Consider the following 21,856-nt stretch of genomic DNA (forward strand, 5'->3'; position numbering starts at 1 on the left):
CACTAACTGTCACTCACTCACTGTCACTGACTGTCACTCACTCACTGTCACTCACTCACTGTCACTCACTCACTGTCACTCACTCACTGTCACTCACTGTCACTCACTCACTGTTGCTCACTCACTGTCACTTACTGTCACTCACTCACTGTCACTGTCGCTCACTCACTCACTCACTGTCACTCACTCACTGTCACTCACTGTCACTCACTCACTGTCACTCACTGTCACTCACTCACTGTCACGCACTGTCACTCACTGTCACTCACTCACTGTCACTCACTGTCACTCACTCACTGTCACTCACTGTCACTCACTCACTGTCACGCACTGTCACTCACTGTCACTCACTCACTGTCACTAACTGTCACTCACTCACTGTCACTGACTGTCACTCACTCACTGTCACTCACTCACTGTCACTCACTCACTGTCACTCACTCACTGTCACTCACTGTCACTCACTCACTGTTGCTCACTCACTGTCACTTACTGTCACTCACTCACTGTCACTGTCTCTCACTCACTCACTCACTGTCACTCACTCACTGTCACTCACTGTCACTCACTCACTGTCACTCACTGTCACTCACTCACTGTCACGCACTGTCACTCACTGTCACTCACTCACTGTCACTCACTGTCACTCACTCACTGTCACTGACTGTCACTCACTGACTGTCACTCACTCACTGTCACTCACTCACTGTCACTCACTCAGTGTCACTCACTGTCACTCACTCGCTGTCACTCACTCACTGTCACTCACTGTCACTCACTCACTGTCACTCACTCACTGTCACTCACTGTCAGTCACTCACAGTCACTCACTGTCACTCACTGTCACTCACTCACTGTCACTCACTGTCGCTCACTCACTCACTGCTACTCACTCACTGTCACTCACTGTCACTCACTCACTGTCACTCACTGTCGCTCACTCACTCACTGCCACTCACTCACTGTCACTCACTCACTGTCACTCACTCACTGTCACTCACTCACTCACTCACTGTCACTCACTGTCACTCACTCACTGTGACTCACTGCCACTCACTCACTGTCACTCACTGTCACTCACTCACTGTCACTCACTCACTGTCACTCACTCACTCACTGTCACTCACTCACTGTTACTCACTGTCACTCACTGTCACTCGCTCACTGTCACTCACTGTCACTCACTCACTGTCACTCACTGTCACTCACTGTCACTCACTCACTGTCACTCACTCACTGTCACTCACTGTCACTCACTGTCACTCACTCGCTGTCACTCCCTCACTGCCACTCACTGTCACTCACTCACTGTCACTCACTCACTGTCACTCACTGTCACTCACTGTCTCTCACTGTCTCTCACTCGCTGTCCCTCACTGTCCCTCACTCACTGTCACTCACTGTCTCTCACTGTCTCTCACTCACTGTCACTCACTGTCACTCACTCACTGTCACTCACTGTCACTCACTCACTGTCACTCACTCACAGTAACTAACTGTCTCTCACTGTCTCTCACTCACTGTCACTCACTGTCCCTCACTCACTGTCACTCACTGTCACTCACTCACTGTCACTCACTGTCTCTCACTGTATCTCACTCACTGTCCCTCACTCACTGTTACTCACTGTCACTTACTCACTGTCACTCACTCACTGTCACTCACTGTCACTCACTCAGTCACTCGCTGTCACTCACTCACTGTCACTCACTGTCACTCACTCACTGTCACTCACTCAGTCACTCGCTGTCACTCACTGTCACTCACTGCCACTCACTCACTGTCACTCACTCGCTGTCACTCGCTGTCACTCATTCACTGTCACTCACTCACAATCACTCGCTGTCATTCGCTGTCACTGACTGTCACTCACTCACTGTCACTCACTGTCGCTCACTCACTCACTGCCACTCACTCACTGCCACTCACTCACTGTCACTCACTCACTGTCACTCACTGTCACTCACTCACTGTCACTCACTCACTGTCACTCACTGCCACTCACTCACTCACTGTCAATCACTCACTGTCACTCACTCACTGTCACTTACTCACTGTCATTCACTCACTCACTGTCACTCACTCACTGTCACTCACTGTCACTCACTCACTGTCACTCACTCACTGCCACTCACTGTCACTCACTCACTGTCACTCGCTGTGACTCACTGTCACTCGCTGTCACTCACTCACTGTCACTCACTGTCACTCACTCACTGTCACTCACTGTCACTCACTGTCACTCACTCACACTCACTTACTCCATCACTGTCACTCATTCAGTCACTCACTCACTGTCACTCACTCACACTCACTTACTCACTCACTGTCACTCACAGTCACTCATTCAGTCACTCACTCACTGTCACTCACTCACACTCACTTACTCACTCACTGTCACTCACAGTCACTCATTCAGTCACTCACTCACTGTCACTCACTCGCTGTCACTCACTGTCACTCACTGTCACTCACTCACTGTCACTCTGTCACTCGCTGTCACTCACTCACTGTCACTCACTGTCACTCACTGTCACTGTCACTCACTGTCACTGTCACTCACTCACTGTCACTGTCACTCACTCACTGTCACTCACTCACTGTCACTCACTCACTGTCACTCACTGTCACTCACTGTCACTCACTCACTGTCACTCGCTCACTGTCACTCACTGTCACTCACTCACTGTCACTCGCTCACTGTCACTCACTGTCACTCACTGTCACTCACTCACTGTCACTCACTCACTGCCACTCACTCACTGTCACTCACTGGCACTCGCTCACTGTCACTCACTGTCACTCACTCACTGCCACTCACTCACTGTCACTCACTGTCACTCACTGTCACTCACTCACTGTCACTCACTGTCACTCACTCACTGTCACTCACTGTCACTCACTCACTGTCACTCACTGTCACTCACTCACTGTCACTCACTCACTGTCACTAACTGTCACTCACTCACTGTCACTCACTGTCACTCACTTAGTCACTCACTCACTCACTGTCACTCACTCACTGTCACTCGCTCAATGTCACTCGCTCACTGTCACTCGCTGTCACTCACTCAGTCACTCACTCACTGTCACTCACTGTCACTCACTCACTGTCACTCACTGTCACTCACTCACTGTCACTCACTCACTGTCACTCACAGTCACTCACTCAGTCACTCACTCACTGTCACTCACTCACACTCACTTACTCACTGTCACTCATTCAGTCACTCACTCACTGTCACTCACACTCACTTACTCACTGTCACTCACAGTCACTCATTCAGTCACTCACTCACTGTCACTCACTCACACTCACTTACTCACTCACTGTCACTCACAGTCACTCATTCAGTCACTCACTCACTGTCACTCACTCGCTGTCACTCACTGTCACTCACTGTCACTCACTCACTGTCACTCTGTCACTCGCTGTCACTCACTCACTGTCACTCACTGTCACTGTCACTCACTGTCACTGTCACTCACTCACTCACTCACTGTCACTCACTCACTGTCACTCACTCACTGTCACTGTCACTCACTCACTGTCACTCACTGTCACTCACTCGCTGTCACACACTCACTGTCACTCACTGTCACTCACTCGCTGTCACTCACTGTCACTCACTGTCACTCACTCACTGTCACTCACTCACTGCCACTCACTCACTGTCACTCACTGGCACTCGCTCACTGTCACTCACTGTCACTCACTCACTGCCACTCACTCACTGTCACTCACTGTCACTCACTGTCACTCACTCACTGTCACTCACTGTCACTCACTCACTGTCACTCACTGTCACTCACTCACAGTCACTCACTGTCACTCACTCACTGTCACTCACTCACTGTCACTCACTCACTGTCACTCGCTAACTCACTCACTCACTGTCACTCACAGTCACTCACTCACTGTCACTCACTCACTGTCACTCACTCACTGTCACTCACTCACTCACTCACTGTCACTCACTCACTGTCACTCACTCACTGTCACTCACTCACTGTCACTCACTGTCACTCACTCACTGTTGCTCACTCACTGTCACTTACTGTCACTCACTCACTGTCACTGTCGCTCACTCACTCACTCACTGTCACTCACTCACTGTCACTCACTGTCACTCACTCACTGTCACTCACTGTCACTCACTCACTGTCACGCACTGTCACTCACTGTCACTCACTCACTGTCACTCACTCGCTGTCACTCACTGTCACTCACTGTCACTCACTCACTGTCACTCTGTCACTCGCTGTCACTCACTCACTGTCACTCACTGTCACTGTCACTCACTGTCACTGTCACTCACTCACTCACTCACTGTCACTCACTCACTGTCACTCACTCACTGTCACTGTCACTCACTCACTGTCACTCACTGTCACTCACTCGCTGTCACACACTCACTGTCACTCACTGTCACTCACTCGCTGTCACTCACTGTCTCTCACTGTCACTCACTCACTGTCACTCACTCACTGCCACTCACTCACTGTCACTCACTGGCACTCGCTCACTGTCACTCACTGTCACTCACTCACTGCCACTCACTCACTGTCACTCACTGTCACTCACTGTCACTCACTCACTGTCACTCACTGTCACTCACTCACTGTCACTCACTGTCACTCACTCACAGTCACTCACTGTCACTCACTCACTGTCACTCACTCACTGTCACTCACTCACTGTCACTCGCTAACTCACTCACTCACTGTCACTCACAGTCACTCACTCACTGTCACTCACTCACTGTCACTCACTCACTGTCACTCACTCACTCACTGTCACTCACTCACTGTCACTCACTCACTGTCACTCACTCACTGTCACTCACTGTCACTCACTCACTGTTGCTCACTCACTGTCACTTACTGTCACTCACTCACTGTCACTGTCGCTCACTCACTCACTCACTGTCACTCACTCACTGTCACTCACTGTCACTCACTCACTGTCACTCACTGTCACTCACTCACTGTCACGCACTGTCACTCACTGTCACTCACTCACTGTCACTCACTGTCACTCACTCACTGTCACTGACTGTCACTCACTGACTGTCACTCACTCACTGTCACTCACTCACTGTCACTCACTCACTGTCACTCACTCACTGTCACTCACTGTCACTCACTCACTGTTGCTCACTCACTGTCACTTACTGTCACTCACTCACTGTCACTGTCACTCACTGTCACTCACTCACTGTCACTCACTGTCACTCACTCACTGTCACTCACTGTCACTCACTCACTGTCACGCACTGTCACTCACTGTCACTCACTCACTGTCACTCACTCACTGTCACTGACTGTCACTCACTGACTGTCACTCACTCACTGTCACTCACTCACTGTCACTCACTCAGTGTCACTCACTGTCACTCACTCGCTGTCACTCACTCACTGTCACTCACTGTCACTCACTCACTGTCACTCACTCACTGTCACTCACTCACTGTCACTCACTGTCAGTCACTCACAGTCACTCACTGTCACTCACTGTCACTCACTCACTGTCACTCACTCACTGTCACTCGCTCACTCACTCACTCACTCACTGTCACTCACAGTCACTCACTGTCACTCACTCACTGTCACTCACTCACTGTCACTCACTCACTCACTGTCACTCACTCACTCACTGTCACTCACTCACTGTCACTCACTCACTGCCACTCACTCACTGTCACTCACTCACTGTCACTCACTGTCACTCACTCACTGTCACTGTCGCTCACTCACTCACTCACTCACTCACTGTCACTCACTCACTGTCACTCACTGTCACTCACTCACTGTCACTCACTCACTGTCACTCACTGTCAATCACTCACTGTCACTCACTGTCAACACTCGCTGTCACTCACTGTCACTCACCCACTGTCACCCACTGTCACTCACTCACTGTCACTCACTGTCAACACTCGCTGTCACTCACTCACTGTCACTCACTGTCACTCAATCACTGTCACTCACTCACTCACTGTCACTCACTGTCGCTCACTGTCGCTCACTCACTGTCATTCACTCACTGTCACTCACTCACTGTCACTCACTGTCACTCACTCACTGTCACTCACTCACTCACTGTCACTCACTGTCACTCACTCACTGTCACTCACTCACTGCCACTCACTCACTTGTCACTCACTGTCACTCACTCACTGTTGCTCACTCACTGTCACTTACTGTCACTCACTCACTGTCACTGTCGCTCACTCACTCACTCACTGTCACTCACTGTCACTCACTCACTGTCACTCACTGTCAATCACTCACTGTCACCCACTGTCACCCACTGTCATCACTCGCTGTCACTCACTGTCACTCTCTCACTGTCACTCACTGTCAATCACTCACTGTCACCCACTGTCATCACTCGCTGTCACTCACTGTCACTCACTCACTGTCACTCACTGTCAATCACTCACTGTCACCCACTGTCACCCACTGTCATCACTCGCTGTCACTCACTGTCACTCACTCACGGTCACTCACTGTCAATCACTGCCACTCACTGTCACTCACTGTCACTCACTGTCACTCACTCACTGCCACTCACTGTCACTCACTCACTGCCACTCACTGTCACTCACTCACTGTCACTCACTGTCACTCACTCACTGTCACTCACTGTCACTCACTGTCACTCACTCACTGTCAATCACTGCCACTCACTGTCACTCACTGTCAGTCACTCACTGCCACTCACTGTCACTCACTCACTGTCACTCACTGTCACTCACTCACTGTCACTCACTGTCACTCACTCACTGTCACTCACTGTCACTCACTGCCACTCACTGTCACTCACTGTCACTCACTCACCGTCACTCTGCCTCGCTCCCTCTCACCCGCACGCTCACACACAACGACAAAGGTCGTCCAGATAGCCTTAGCAGGCTGTCGGGGCAAGAGCTGTTAGCGAGCGGCGCCTATGAAGGCCGGCACGGCGCACGAGGTGGTGGGTGGCCGGCATCATCCCCGGCCGCCTTTGTCTCCTTTATGGTGATGTTTACACACCGCACCGGACACTCGTTTGAGGCTGAGTGGACCTAGAGGAGGCCCAGGACCAGTTCAGATAATCGTCACTGGCGTTCGCCGTGAGCGGGAATCAAACCGGGATCCCTGGGTTCGTGGTGCAGTGAGCTAACCGCTGCACCACCGCTCCTCACTCTTAAATACACACACACACTCATACCCATATAGACACAGTCACTATCACACACTCAGTTGTTCCCTCACTCTCCCTCACGACAACAAGATCCCCCGTGTAGCCTGAACAGACTGTGAGGGCAGGCGCTGTGCGTGAGCACCGATGGAGGCCAACACGGCACCACACTCACTCACACTCACCACCACTCACCCCTACTCACACTCACTCACACACTCACCACCACTCACTCACTCACACTCACCACCACTCACCACCACTCACCCCCACTCAGACTGACCACCACTCACACTCACCACCACTCACACTCACTCACACTCACCAATTCACACTCACCACCACTCACACACTCACATCCTCTCATTCACGCTCTCTTAATCACTCACAACACTCTCACACTTGCTCACTAACTCACAGAGGTGGGACAAAGTCATTGTTATGCAAGTCCAAGTCGAGTCGCAAGTCATCAAATTCATGACTCGAGTCTGACTCGAGTCCAAGTCACATGACTCGAGTCCACACCTCTGCTAACTCACTCACACTCACCCCTCTCTCACCCTCACTCACCATCACTCATGCTCCCTCATTCACTCACAAATTCACACTACCTCACTCACTCACACCAACTCACTCATTCTCACTCTTACACCCTCTCTGTTCTACTCACACACCCCCACTCTCGCACAACAACAGCCGCCAGTCGCCGCTAAGTGGCGGTGACGTCACTACGGTGCTGGTGCCAGGTGAGGTGCACCCTGAGGCCACGTCCATTGTCGAAGGCTCGCCGGCTTGACTGGCGAGTGGCAGATGCACCATCTGTGCCCCCTACTGTGCCAACTCTCACACACACACTCTCACACACTCACCCACACCCTCATACATACAAAGACAAAGATCTCCTGTATAGTCTTAACGTACTGTCGTGGCAAGTGCTGTAAGCGAGCAGCTACGAATGCCGGCACGGCACACGAGGAGGCGATTGACCAGCACCACACCCGGTCGCCTTTGTCCCCCTAGTGGCGATGTTCACACTCTGCACCAGCTGCTCTTTTGAGGCTGAGTCAACCTAGGGGAGGCCCAGGAACGGCTTCTATAATCGTCACTGGTGTTGGCCGTGAGTGGGAATTGAACCCGGGTCGCCGGGTTCGTAGTGCAGTGCGCTAGCCACTGCACTACCGCTCCACACAACTCTCACACACAGACAGTGGTACAGTGATACCGTCACTAACTCACCCACTCGCTACCTCTCTCTCTCTACCTCGTTCTCTAACTCACTCTCCAACTCTCTCTGCCTCTCTCTCGAAACGTCCAGCAGCAGCAGGCCACCAGCATGGTGGCGCCCCCGGTGCGAGCGTCTCCACTGTGTGAGACGGCGCGCCACTCTGCACTGCCACGTGGTCTCGTGTCTACGGCTCCGCCAGATTGGCACGCGGCTGAAGCTCATCGCGGCAGAGGAGGAGCGGATAGAGGAGGAGGAGGAGCGGCACAAGCGGGAGGAGGAGGAGGAGGCAGAAGGGACCGCACGCGAGATCGCTGCCGCAGCTGAAGTCGCGATCCCCAAGTGACAACTCGTAGTAGAGGCGGGTGAGACGCTCAGTGCACACACGACACGGCGACATCGCACGGCGCAGCGCGGACTTGCTACGCGAGACGCGAACAACAACACGGCACACGCAGCAGAAGCAGAAACACAAGAATGTACACAGAGTGCACAAACAGCGTGCTGATCCAGCAGGACTCACACTGGCGATTCTACAAGCACCTCGACAAGACACCCTGAGGATGCTCCCACTCGACGTGGGCGTTTGTCTTCTAAGTCTGTCTCCCTCATTGTGAGCTGTAAGGTTCGTCTGTTAGGACGTCAATAACGTGCAGTCATGTCTATAACCCTCTCTCTCTAACTCTCTCTGTCTCTCACACTCCCCTCTTCGCGTGACTCACAAAGCGCAGCATGAGGCCCTGGCAGGCGTGGTGCTTGAGCAGGCTCAGCAGGAACTTGAGGCCTCCACAGTCCACGAAGGTCGTCACTGTGACCAGAGAGAGAGGAGAATCAGACTCAGAGATCCCTCCACTCCACCACACACATACCGTGTGCGCGCGCACACACACATCGTGTACACACACACCACGTACACACACACCATGTACACACACACCACGTACACACACACCACGTGTACTGTCGCCTCCCCGTCGTCACCGCCTGCTGCTGTCCAACCCCTCACCCGCTGCTCCGTCAACTCGACCCCCAGGCCACGCTCTCTCACCACCCTGACCACCACGACCCTCACCACCACGACCCTCACCACCACCACCCTCACCACCACCACCCTCACCACCTCCTCCTCCCCGTGGTCGCAGCGCTGGGCGCCTCTCTCTGTCTGGGCGCCCCTCACCCCCCTCACCCCCTCACCACCCTCACCCCCTCAACTTGGCCCGCTCCCTGCGCCTCGCCAGCGGAGCCCGGCCCGGCACGCGGCTGCTGTTGGTGATGGTGGTTGTAGTGGTAGTTATAGTAGTTAGGTAGTGGTGGTGGTGGTAGTGGTTGTAGTGGTGGTTATAGTAGTTAGGTAATGGTGGTTGTGGTAGTGGTTGTAGTGGTGGTTATAGTAGTTAGGTAGTGGTGGTTGTGGTAGTGGTTGTAGTGGTAGTTATAGTAGTTAGGTAATGGTGGTTGTGGTAGTGGTTGTAGTGGTGGTTATAGTAGTTAGGTAGTGGTGGTTGTGGTAGTGGTTGTAGTGGTAGTTATAGTAGTTAGGTAGTGGTGGTTGTGGAAGTGGTTGTAGTGGTAGTTATAGTAGTTAGGTAATGGTGGTGGTAGTGGTTGTAGTGGTAGTTATAGTAGTTAGGTGATGGTGGTTGTGGTAGTGGTTGTAGTTATAGTAGTTAGGTAGTGGTGGTTGTGGTAGTGGTTGTAGTGGTAGTTATAGTAGTTAGGTAATGGTGGTTGTGGTAGTGGTTGTAGTGGTAGTTATAGTAGTTAGGTAATGGTGGTGGTAGTGGTTGTAGTGGTAGTTATAGTAGTTAGGTGATGGTGGTTGTGGTAGTGGTTGTAGTGGTAGTTATAGTAGTTAGGTAATGGTGGTTGTGGTAGTGGTTGTAGTGGTGGTTATAGTAGTTAGGTAGTGGTGGTTGTGGTAGTGGTTGTAGTGGTAGTTATAGTAGTTAGGTAATGGTGGTTGTGGTAGTGGTTGTAGTGGTGGTTATAGTAGTTAGGTAGTGGTGGTTGTGGTAGTGGTTGTAGTGGTAGTTATAGTAGTTAGGTAGTGGTGGTTGTGGAAGTGGTTGTAGTGGTAGTTATAGTAGTTAGGTAATGGTGGTGGTAGTGGTTGTAGTGGTAGTTATAGTAGTTAGGTGATGGTGGTTGTGGTAGTGGTTGTAGTTATAGTAGTTAGGTAGTGGTGGTTGTGGTAGTGGTTGTAGTGGTAGTTATAGTAGTTAGGTAATGGTGGTTGTGGTAGTGGTTGTAGTGGTAGTTATAGTAGTTAGGTAATGGTGGTGGTAGTGGTTGTAGTGGTAGTTATAGTAGTTAGGTGATGGTGGTTGTGGTAGTGGTTGTAGTGGTAGTTATAGTAGTTAGGTAATGGTGGTTGTGGTAGTGGTTGTAGTGGTAGTTATAGTAGTTAGGTGATGGTGGTTGTGGTAGTGGTTGTAGTGGTAGTTATAGTAGTTAGGTGATGGTGGTTGTGGTAGTGGTTGTAGTGGTAGTTATAGTAGTTAGGTTATGGTGGTTGTGGTAGTGGTTGTAGTGGTAGTTATAGTAGTTAGGTGATGGTGGTTGTGGTAGTGGTTGTAGTGGTAGTTATAGTAGTTAGGTGATGGTGGTTGTGGTAGTGGTTGTAGTGGTAGTTATAGTAGTTAGGTAATGGTGGTTGTGGTAGTGGTTGTAGTGGTAGTTATAGTAGTTAGGTAATGGTGGTTGTGGTAGTGGTTGTAGTGGTAGTTATAGTAGTTAGGTAATGGTGGTTGTGGTAGTGGTTGTAGTGGTAGTTATAGTAGTTAGGTAATGGTGGTTGTGGTAGTGGTTGTAGTGGTAGTTATAGTAGTTAGGTAATGGTGGTTGTGGTAGTGGTTGTAGTGGGAGTTATAGTAGTTAGGTAATGGTGGTTGTGGTAGTGGTGGTAGTGGTAGTTATAGTAGTTAGGTAGTGGTGGTTGTGGTAGTGGTTGTAGTTATAGTAGTTAGGTAATGGTGGTTGTGGTAGTGGTTGTAGTGGTAGTTATAGTAGTTAGATAATGGTGGTTGTAGTGGTAGTTATAGTAGTTAGGTAATGGTGGTTGTGGTAGTGGTTGTAGTGGTAGTTATAGTAGTTAGGTAGTGGTGGTTGTGGTAGTGGTTGTAGTGTAGTAGGTAGGTAATGGTGGTTGTGGTAGTGGTTGTAGTGGTAGTTGTAGTAGGTAGGTAGTGGTGGTTGTGGTAGTGGTTGTAGTGGTAGTTATAGTAGTTAGGTAATGGTGGTTGTGGTAGTGGTTGTAGTGGTAGTTATAGTAGTTAGGTAGTGGTGGTTGTGGTAGTGGTTGTAGTGGTAGTTATAGTAGTTAGGTAATGGTGGTTGTGGTAGTGGTTGTAGTGGTAGTTATAGTAGTTAGGTATTGGTGGTTGTGGTAGTGGTTGTAATGGTAGTTATAGTAGTTAGGTAATGGTGGTTGTGGTAGTCGTTGTAGTGGTAGTTATAGTAGTTAGGTAATGGTGGTGGTGGTGGTAGTGGTTGTAGTGGTAGTTGTAGTAGGTAGGTAATGGTGGTGGTGGTAGTGGTTGTAGTGGTAGTTGTAGTAGGTAGGTAATGGTAGTGGTTGTAGTGGTAGTTGTAGTAGGTAGGTAATGGTAGTGGTTGTAGTGGTAGTTGTAGTAGGTAGGTAATGGTAGTGGTTGTAGTGGTAGTTGTAGTAGGTAGGTAATGGTGGTGGTTGTAGTGGTAGTTGTAGTAGGTAGGTAATGGTGGTGGTTGTAGTGGTTGTAGTGGTAGTTGTAGTAGGTAGGTAATGGTGTTGGTGGTAGTGGTTGTAGTGGTAGTTGTAGTAGGTAGGTAATGGTAGTGGTTGTAGTGGTAGTTGTAGTAGGTAGGTAATGGTGGTGGTGGTAGTGGTTGTAGTGGTAGTTGTAGTAGGTAGGTAATGGTGGTGGTTGTAGTGGTTGTAGTGGTAGTTATAGTAGTTAGGTAATGGTGGTGGTGGTAGTGGTTGTAGTGGTAGTTGTAGTAGGTAGGTAATGGTAGTGGTTGTAGTGGTAGTTGTAGTAGGTAGGTAATGGTGGTGGTTGTAGTGGTTGTAGTGGTAGTTATAGTAGTTAGGTAATGGTGGTTGTGGTAGTGGTTGTAGTGGTAGTTGTAGTAGGTAGGTAATGGTGGTGGTTGTAGTGGTTGTAGTGGTAGTTATAGTAGTTAGGTAATGGTGGTTGTGGTAGTGGTAGTTGTAGTAGGTCACCACCAGTGGCGATTATCTAAACCGGTCCTGGGCTTCCCCTAGGTCGACTCAGCTTGAAATGAGTACCTGATGCGAAGTGTAAACATCGCCTCTAGGGAGCCAAAGGCGGTCGGGCGTCGTGCTGGCCACCCACCCCATTGTGCACAGTGCCGCCCTTCACCGGTGCTCGCCAACAGCACTTGCCCCAAAGGCCTGCTGAGGCTACACGGGGGACCTTTGTCTTTGTTCACGTGTCCATGAATGAAGAGGAAGTGGAGGTGGTGAGTGAGGTAGTGGGTGAGGGGTGGTGAGTGAGGGGTGGTGAGTGAGGGGGTGGTGAGTGAGGGGTGGTGAGTGAGGGGTGGTGAGTGAGGGGTGGTGAGTGAGGGGGTGGTGAGTGAGGGGTGGTGAGTGAGGGGTGGTGAGTGAGGGGGTGGTGAGTGAGGGGTGGTGAGTGAGGGGTGGTGAGTGAGGGGGTGGTGAGTGAGGGGGTGGTGAGTGAGGGGTGGTGAGTGGCTGAGTAAGAGGTGAGTGTTGAGTGAAAGGGAGGAGAGAAGAAGGGGTGGAGGAGGGGGGTGAATGAGATGGGAGGGGTGAGCTGCTCAGTGGTGAGGGAGTTGAGTTTCGTGGTGAGGGTCAGGAGAGAGTGGATCAAGAGAGAGAGTGAATGGGAGAGAAGAGTGAGTTGAGTAGTTGTTGTCAGTGGTTGTTGTTGTGAGTGGTTGTTATGGTTGTTGTGAGTGGTTGTTATGGTTGTTGTGAGTGGTTGTAGTGTTGTGAGTGCCTGTTGTTGTGAGTGGGTGTTGTGAGTGGTTGTTGGTGTGAGTTGTTATTGTGAGATGTTACGAGTTCTTGTTGTTGTGAGTGGTGGTTTTTATCATTGTGAGTGGTTGTTGTGATTGGCTGTTGTTGTGAGAAGTGTTTGTTGTTGTAGTGAGTAGTTGTGATTGGTTGTTTTTGTCGTGAGTGGTTATTGTTGTGAGTGGTTGTTGTTGCGAGTGGTTGTTGTTGTGAGTGGTTGTGGTGTTGTTGTGGGTGGTTGTGAGTGGTTGGTGTTGTGGGTGGTTGTTGTGAGTGGTTGTTGTTGTGAGTATTTGTTGTAGTGAGTGGTTATTGTTGTAGTGAGTGGTTATTGTTGTTGTGATTGGTTGTTGTTGTGATGACTTGTTGTGAATTGCCGTTGTGAGTGGTTATTGTTGTGAGTGGATGTTGCCGTTGGCCTGTTGAGGCTACACGGGGGATCTTTGTTTTTGGTTGCGTGTCCATGAACGTCCACGAATGAAGAGAAAGTGGAGATGAGTGAGTGGACACTGCACGGTGAGTGAGGTAGCGAGTGAGGGGGTGGTGAGTGAGGGGTGGTGAGTGAGGGGTGGTGAGTGAGGGGTGGTGAGTGAGGGGTGGTGAGTGAGGGGTGGTGAGTGAGGGGTGGTGAGTGAGGGGGTGGTGAGTGAGGGGTGGTGAGTGAGGGGTGGTGAGTGAGGGGTGGTGAGTGAGGGGTGGTGAGTGAGGGGTGGTGAGTGAGGGGTGGTGAGTGAGGGGTGGTGAGTGAGGGGTGGTGAGTGAGGGGTAGTGAGTGAGGGGTGGTGAGTGGCTGAGTACGAGGTGAGTGTTGAGTGAGTGGACACTGCACGGTGAGTGATGTAGTGGGTGAGGGGGTGGTGAGTGAGGGGTGGTGAGTGGCTGAGTAAGAGGGAGGGGAGAAGATGCGTTGGAGGAGGGGGGCTGAATGAGATGGGAGGGGTGAGCTGCTCAGTGGTGAAGGTGAGTCGAGTAGGAGGGAGAGAGTGGATCGGCAGAGTGGATCGAGAGAGTGAGACGAGTCGTTGAGTGTTTGTTGAGAGATTGTTGTGAGTGGTTGTTGTTGAGAGATTGTTGTTGTGAGTGGTTGTTGTTGTGAGTGGTTGTTGTTGTGAGGATAATTCCCCAGTGGTCGTTCCAAGTGCACCGCGGCAGCCCCTGCGCTGCGCAGCGGTGACGAGGCCACCACCACCACGTGGTGCTGCTCACGTGAGCACCACCACCACGTGGTGTCACTGCTCCAGGCAGCGCGCTGCGTGCGCCACGCCGCTACCGGTGACTACGACTGCTTCACTCGCTGTGTGTCACTACTCGCTGTGTGTCACTACTCGCTGTGTGTGTCACCACTCGCTGTGTGTCACTACTCGCTGTGTGTCACTACTCGCTGTGTGCCACTACTCGCTGTGTGTCACTACTCGCTGTGTGCCACTATTCGCTGTGTGTCACTACTCGCTGTGTGTCACTACTCTGTGTCACTACTCGCTGTGTGCCACTACTCGCTGTGTCACTACTCGCTGTGTGTCACTACTCGCTGTGTGCCACTACTCGCTGTGTCACTACTCGCTGTGTGTCACTACTCGCTGTGTGCCACTACTCGCTGTGTGTCACTACTCGCTGTGTGTCACTACTCACTGTGTGCCACTACTCGCTGTGTGCCACTACTCGCTGTGTGCCACTACTCGCTGTGTGTCACTACTCGCTGTGTGTCACTACTCGCTGTGTGCCAGCTCTGTGTCACTACCGTCATGCCGTGTCGGTGCTCACACCGTGGTTCACTTCGCTCACTGCATGTCTATACTTACTGTGTGTCAGTACTCACACTGTGCCAGTACTCACTGTGTCAATGCTCACAGTGCCAGTACTCACTGTGTGTCAGTGAGCACGCTGTGCCAGTACTCACTGTGTGTCAGTAAGCACTGACAGCACTCTTACTACTGTGTCATTACTCACCGTGTGTCACGTTGAATGTCAGACCTCACTGTGTCAGTACTCTCACTGTGCCATTAATCAGTGTCACTTGTGTCAGTACTCACACTGTGTGTCAGTACTCACTGTGTAAGTACTGGGGCACTCTGAGTGAGTACTCTCACTGTGAGTACTCACTGTGTAAGTACTGGTGCACAGTGAGAGTGAGTACTCTCACTGTGTGTAAGTAGTCAGGCTGTGTGTGAGCTCTCTCGCTGTGTAAGTCGATGTTGATTTGTGACACGGCGGATGTCGTCACGTGTAGCCAGCAGCAGATACAACAACAACAATAGCAGCTACAACAACAACAGCAGCTACAACAACAACAGCTACAACAACAACAGCAGCAGCTACAACAACAACAGCAGCTACAACAACAACAGCAGCAGCTACAACAACAACAGCTACAACAACAACAGCAGCTACAACAGCAACAGCAGCAGCTACAACAACAACAGCAGCTACAACAGCAGCAGCTACAACAACAACAGCAGCTACAACAACAACAGCAGCTACAACAACAACAGCAGCTACAACAACAACAGCAGCAGCTACAACAACAGCAGCAGCTACAACAACAACAGCTACAACAACAACAGCAGCTACAACAGCAGCAGCTACAACAGCAGCAGCTACAACAACAACAGCAGCTACAACAACAACAGCTACAACAACAACAGCAGCTACAACAGCAGCAGCTACAACAACAACAGCAGCTACAACAACAACAGCAGCAGCTACAACAACAGCAGCAGCAGCTACAACAACAACAGCTACAACAACAACAGCAGCTACAACAACAATAGCAGCTACAACAACAACAGCTACAACAACAACAGCAGCTACAACAGCAACAGCAGCAGCTACAACAACGACAGCAGCAACTACAACAACAACAGCAGGAGCAGCTACAACAACAGCAGCAGGAGCAGCTACAACAACAGCAGCAGCTACAACAGCAGCTACAACAACAGCAGCAGCTACAACAACAACAGCAGCTACAACAACAGCAACAGCAGCAGCTACAACAACAGCAGCAGCTACAACAACAACAGCTACAACAGCAGCTACAACAACAGCAGCAGCTACAACAACAACAGCAGCAGCTACAACAGCAGCAGCTACAACAACAGCAGCAGCTACAACAACAACAGCAGCTACAACAACAGCAGCAGCTACAACAACAACAGCTACAACAGCAGCTACAACAACAGCAGCAGCTACAACAACAACAGCAGCAGCTACAACAGCAGCAGCTACAACAACAACAGCAGCAGCTACAACAGCAGCAGCTACAACAACAACAACAGCAGCAGCTACAACAACAACAACAGCAGCAGCTACAACAACAACAGCAGCAGCTACAACAGCAGCAGCTACAACAACAACAGCAGCAGCTACAACAGCAGCTACAACAACAGCAACAGCAGCAGCTACAACAACAACAGCAGCAGCTACAACAGCAGCAGCTACAACAACAACAGCAGCAGCTACAACAGCAGCAGCTACAACAACAACAGCAGGAGCAGCTACAACAACAGCAGCAGCTACAACAGCAGCTACAACAACAGCAGCAGCTACAACAACAACAGCAGCAGCTACAACAACAGCAGCAGCTACAACACCAACAACAGCAGCAACAACAACAACAGCAGCGTCCCAGAGAAGGCGCTCACGGCCCTTGAGGAACATGGCACAGCGAGCACACGGGGTACGTGGCGGTCGTAAACACAACACTGTGTGTGTCACCACTCACTCTGTGTGTGTCACCACTCACTCTGTTACTATTCACTGTGTGTGTCACCACTCACTCTGTGTGTGTCACCACTCACTCTGTGTGTGTCACCACTCACTCTGTTACTATTCACTGTGTGTGTCACCACTCACTCTGTGTGTGTCACCACTCACTCTGTGTGTGTCACCACTCACTCTGTGTGTGTCACCACTCACTCTGTTACTATTCACTGTGTGTGTCACCACTCACTGTGTGTCACTACTCACTCTGTGTGTCACCACTCAGTGTGTCACCACTCACTCTGTGTCACCACTCACTGTGTCACTACTCACTCTGTGTCACCACTCACTCTGTGTGTCCGTACTCTCGCATTAATTCTGTCACTGTGTCAGTACAGTACTGTCAGCATTTTCACTGCCACTGTCAATACACTCACTGTGTCAGTACTCACTGTGTCACTACTCACTCTGTTTTACTGTTCAGTCACTACCCACTTTGTCACTACTCACTATGTGTGTGTCAGTACTCATTCTGTATCACTACTCACTATGTAACTACTTTGTGTGTCACTACTCACTGTGTCACTACTCACTATGTAACTACTTTGTCACTACTCACTGTCACTTCTCACTGTGTGTCACTACTCACTGTGTCACTACTGTGTCACTAAATGAGTACACTCACTGTGTCACTACTCACTCCGAGTGTCACTACTTACTGTGCCACTACTCCCTATGTGTGTCACTATTCACTGTGTGTCAATGCTGTGTCAGTACTCTCTTTGTGTCACTACTCACTGTGTTACTACTCATTGTGCGTGTCACTGCTCACTGTCACTACTCACTCCGTGTGTCACTACCCACTCTGTCAGTACTCTGTGTCACTACCCACTGTGTCAGTACTCTGTCACTACTCACTCTGTGTACATACTAACTGTGTCACTACTAACTATGTCAGTGCTTACTGTGTCAGTACAGTACTGTGTCAGCAATCTCAATGTGTCACTGTCAATACTCTCACTGTGTCAGTACTTGCACTGTCTCATTACTACCGTTGTGTCAGCATCCTCACTGTGTCACTAGTCACTGTGTGTCAGTACTCTCACTGCGTATGAGTACTCACTGTGAGTCAGTACTCTCATTGAGTGTCAGTACTCTCACTGTGTGTCAGTACTCTCACTGTCAGTACCCTCACTGTGTGTCAGTAGCCTCACTCTGTCAGTACTCACACTGTATCAGTGCTCTCACTGTCTGTCAGTACTCTCATTGAGTGTCAGTACTCTCACTGTCAGTACTCTCACTGTGTGTCAGTAGCCTCACTCTGTCAGTACTCACACTGTGTCAGCACCCTCACTGTGTCAGCGCTCTCACTGCGTGTCAGTACTCAGATTGTGTCAGTACAGGTAGTCCTCTACTTACGATGGAGATGCGTTACGACGACCCCATCGTAAGTCAAAAATATCGTAAGTCGAAGATGGCCTAGCCTACCCAGGTCTTAAAGAATGGTGATAATTTAGCAAAACAGAAAAATGTACAGTACCGTACTGTATAAACTATATACTGTATGTATTTATTAATTACAATACTGTATTGCACAGTAAAATGTCAAGTAAAAAAAACAAGGTAAATTCTTAGCCTACCTATATGAACTGCAATTTAATAGAACGTTTTTTCAGGAAACAATCCTATCTGCTATAAAAACTTTTAACATGCATTGAACGTATCGTATCGTGGTAACCCTAAAATGAAATCGCTAAAGCTACGTATCATCCATGCATTGAACGTATCGTAACGTATCATATTGTACTGCACTCACCAATATTCCTCGTACACTGCTGCGTTTGCCTGCCACGCGAAATTTAATATATTTAACAATTTTGTCGTATCGCGATCGTAAGATCGAAATATCGTAAGTCGGACCATCGTAACTCGGGGACTATCTGTACTCTCATTACACTGGTCAACAAAAAAAAAATTCTGGCCTGGGCTTTTTGCAGCTGTTTTAGACTAATTTTAGGGTGCTGATTCCAAATCGGATTTGCTCTATCACATCTAATTTTTATGCTATTGGCATACCCCATTTTCATTGATTTTACCCGAAATTAACTCTGTCACTTATGATTGCAAGTTGTTGCGAGTCAGTGACTGCTTTAGTGTTCAAATATGGTGCTGTATGTTTAGGATAGTGTGTTTATAATATCATTTTATGTAGATATCCACACTTATTTAATATTTTTCTTCTGCAGGGCGTGATCTAACAATGGCTACAACATCCGAAAGAATGAAATGCAGTAATGACCCAGATATCTTCTGCTACATCTGTGGCAGCTTCACTTTGCAGGATCAAAGGCGCAACATCAATACCTTTGTCAAGAAGGTTTATCTTGCCTACTTTATAGTACGACTTGGTGACCAAGACAAAAATTGGGCTCCTCACAAAGTGTTGAAACTTTGCGATCATGGTCTAAAGGAAAGAATGCTAAGCTGAAGTTTGGTGTGCGAATGGTTTGGAGAGAACCTACAAACCATTTGGATAACTGCTACTTCTGCCTTGTCAATGTAAAAGGTTTCAATAAGAAAAACAACCAACACTTACAATACCCAGATATCCCATCTGCCAGACGACCAGTTGAGCACTGTGAGGAAATACCTGTGCCTGTATTTACTGAGCTACCAGAGATTGATGTTGAATCCCTCAGTTTACCTACTTCTACAGATGATGATGATGATGCTCAGATCGAATATACGCCATCTGATGCAGATTGTCATAAAATGTATCTGTTTAGTCAGCCTGAATTGAATGATCTTGTAAGAGATTTGTATTTGCCAAAGCAGTCTGCTGAATTGTTGGCTTCCAGGCTGCAAGAGAAAGGACTACTCAGACCTGGCACTAGTGTCTCCTTTTATTGTAACAGAGAAGCAGCACTGCGAAAGTACTTCCATTCAGATGGTCAACTTGGTTATTGTAATGATGTTGAAGGGCTTCTTCTCAATATGGGACTGCCCGCATATGCTTCAAGTGAATGGAGACTTTTTATTTACAGTAGTAAAAGGAGTTTGAAATGTGTGTTACTTCACAACAGAAATATATATATGGTTCAATCCCAATAGGACACTCTGTAAAAATGAATGAAGAGTATGCCAACATCAAGATTGTTCTGGATAGATTGGAATACCATGTTCATGGATGGCTAATTTGTGTTGATTTGAAAATGGTTAATTTTCTGCTGGGTCAGCAAGGAGGTCACACCAAATACCCTTGTTTCCTGTGCTACTGGGACAGTAGGGCTACATTAGAACACTGGGTTAAAAAGAACTGGCCACCAAGAATCAGTTTGACGCCTGGTGACAAGAACATCAAGAATGAGCCTCTGGTTGATAGGAATAAAATTGTATTTCCCCCACTGCACGTAAAACTTGGGTTAATGAAGCAATTCGTCAAAGCTCTTGATCACACTGGAGACTGCTTCAGCTATATATGTTCAACCATTTCAAGTCTCAGTGCCGAGAAGAAAAAGGCAGGAATATTTGATGGCCCTCAAATAAGAACACTCATCAGGGATCCACACTTTGTTACAACAATGACTGTGGCAGAGGCTAGAGCTTGGAATGCATTCTCTGATGTGGTGCAGAATTTCCTTGGGAACAGGAAAGTGGACAACTATCGAGAGATTGTGGAGGAGCTGCTCTTGAGTTTCCAAGCACTTGGATGTAGAATGAGCATCAAGGTTCACTACTGACATAGTCACTTGGCCCAGTTTCCAGAGAACATGGGTCACGTGAGCGAAGAGCAAGGTGAACGCTTTCATCAAGACATTAAAGTTATGGAAGAACGTTACCAAGGCCGATGGGACTCAAACATGATGGCAGATTACTGCTGGTCCTTGATGAGAGACATTCCACAAGCTGTACATCGGAGATCGTCAAAGAGGTCGTTTATGCAGATGTAACATCACTATTGTGAATGACCTTTTTGTACGTATTTTTCTTATCTTCACAATTCGTACATGGTAATATGCATTCACTCACATTGATATGCAGTCACTCACAACTTTGTGCTACGGCTCATTAAATGTTTGTTTCATTATTATTGTATATTGTATCTTATTGTTGCATGGATGTCTGTTTAGCTATTCGTATATGAGCATACATTTGCTGTTTTTATTGAAAATGCAAAATTTGACATCTCAAAAACCTGATGTGATAGACAAAAATTGATGCAAGATTTGGAATCAGCACCCCAAAATACCTTATGCCAGACAAAGTGTGTTGACCAGTGTTATGTGTCAGTCCTCAGTTTATCTGAACTCTTATTATGCATCATCACTCTTTGTCAGTACTCACTATGTGTCAATTCTCACTGTGTCATGACTCAATGTGTCACTACTCACTCGGAACACTGAAACTGACACCAGTCCCCTGGCTCCTTGTTCTGATAAACATTCTGCCACCAATCATCCACAGAGACGTTGTCCCACAGTGGCTGAGTGGAGACAGTGAATGTCCCCACTGGCTGAGTGGAGACAGTGAATGTCCCTACTGGCTGAGTGGAGACAGTGAATATCCCATCAGTGAATGTCCCCACTGGCTGAGTGGAGACAGTGAATGTTTCTACTGGCTGAGTGGAGACAGCGAATGTCCCCCAGTGGCTGAGTGGAGACGGTGAATGTCCCCACTGGCTGAGTGGAGACAGTGAATGTCCTATCAGTGAATGTCCCCACTGGCTGAGTGGAGACAGTGAATGTCCCATCAGTGAATGTCCCCACTG

At 49.0% G+C, this 21,856-nt stretch overlaps 1 protein-coding gene across 3 annotated transcripts in view; it reads right to left on the bottom strand.

The window, feature by feature from the left end:
* LOC144951786 (uncharacterized) overlaps positions 1-21,856 on the bottom strand; it is a 225,781-nt gene that overhangs the window by 101,041 nt on the left and 102,884 nt on the right. For all 3 annotated transcript variants that reach the window (XM_078882163.1, XM_078882164.1, XM_078882165.1), the window contains exon 6: positions 9,131-9,216. In XM_078882163.1, coding sequence (XP_078738289.1) covers positions 9,131-9,216 — 86 coding nt within the window. The remainder of the gene's footprint in view (positions 1-9,130; positions 9,217-21,856) is intronic.

This window comes from Lampetra fluviatilis, chromosome 3, assembly GCF_964198595.1.
Source record: "Lampetra fluviatilis chromosome 3, kcLamFluv1.1, whole genome shotgun sequence".
Taxonomy (NCBI): Eukaryota; Metazoa; Chordata; class Hyperoartia; order Petromyzontiformes; family Petromyzontidae; genus Lampetra; species Lampetra fluviatilis.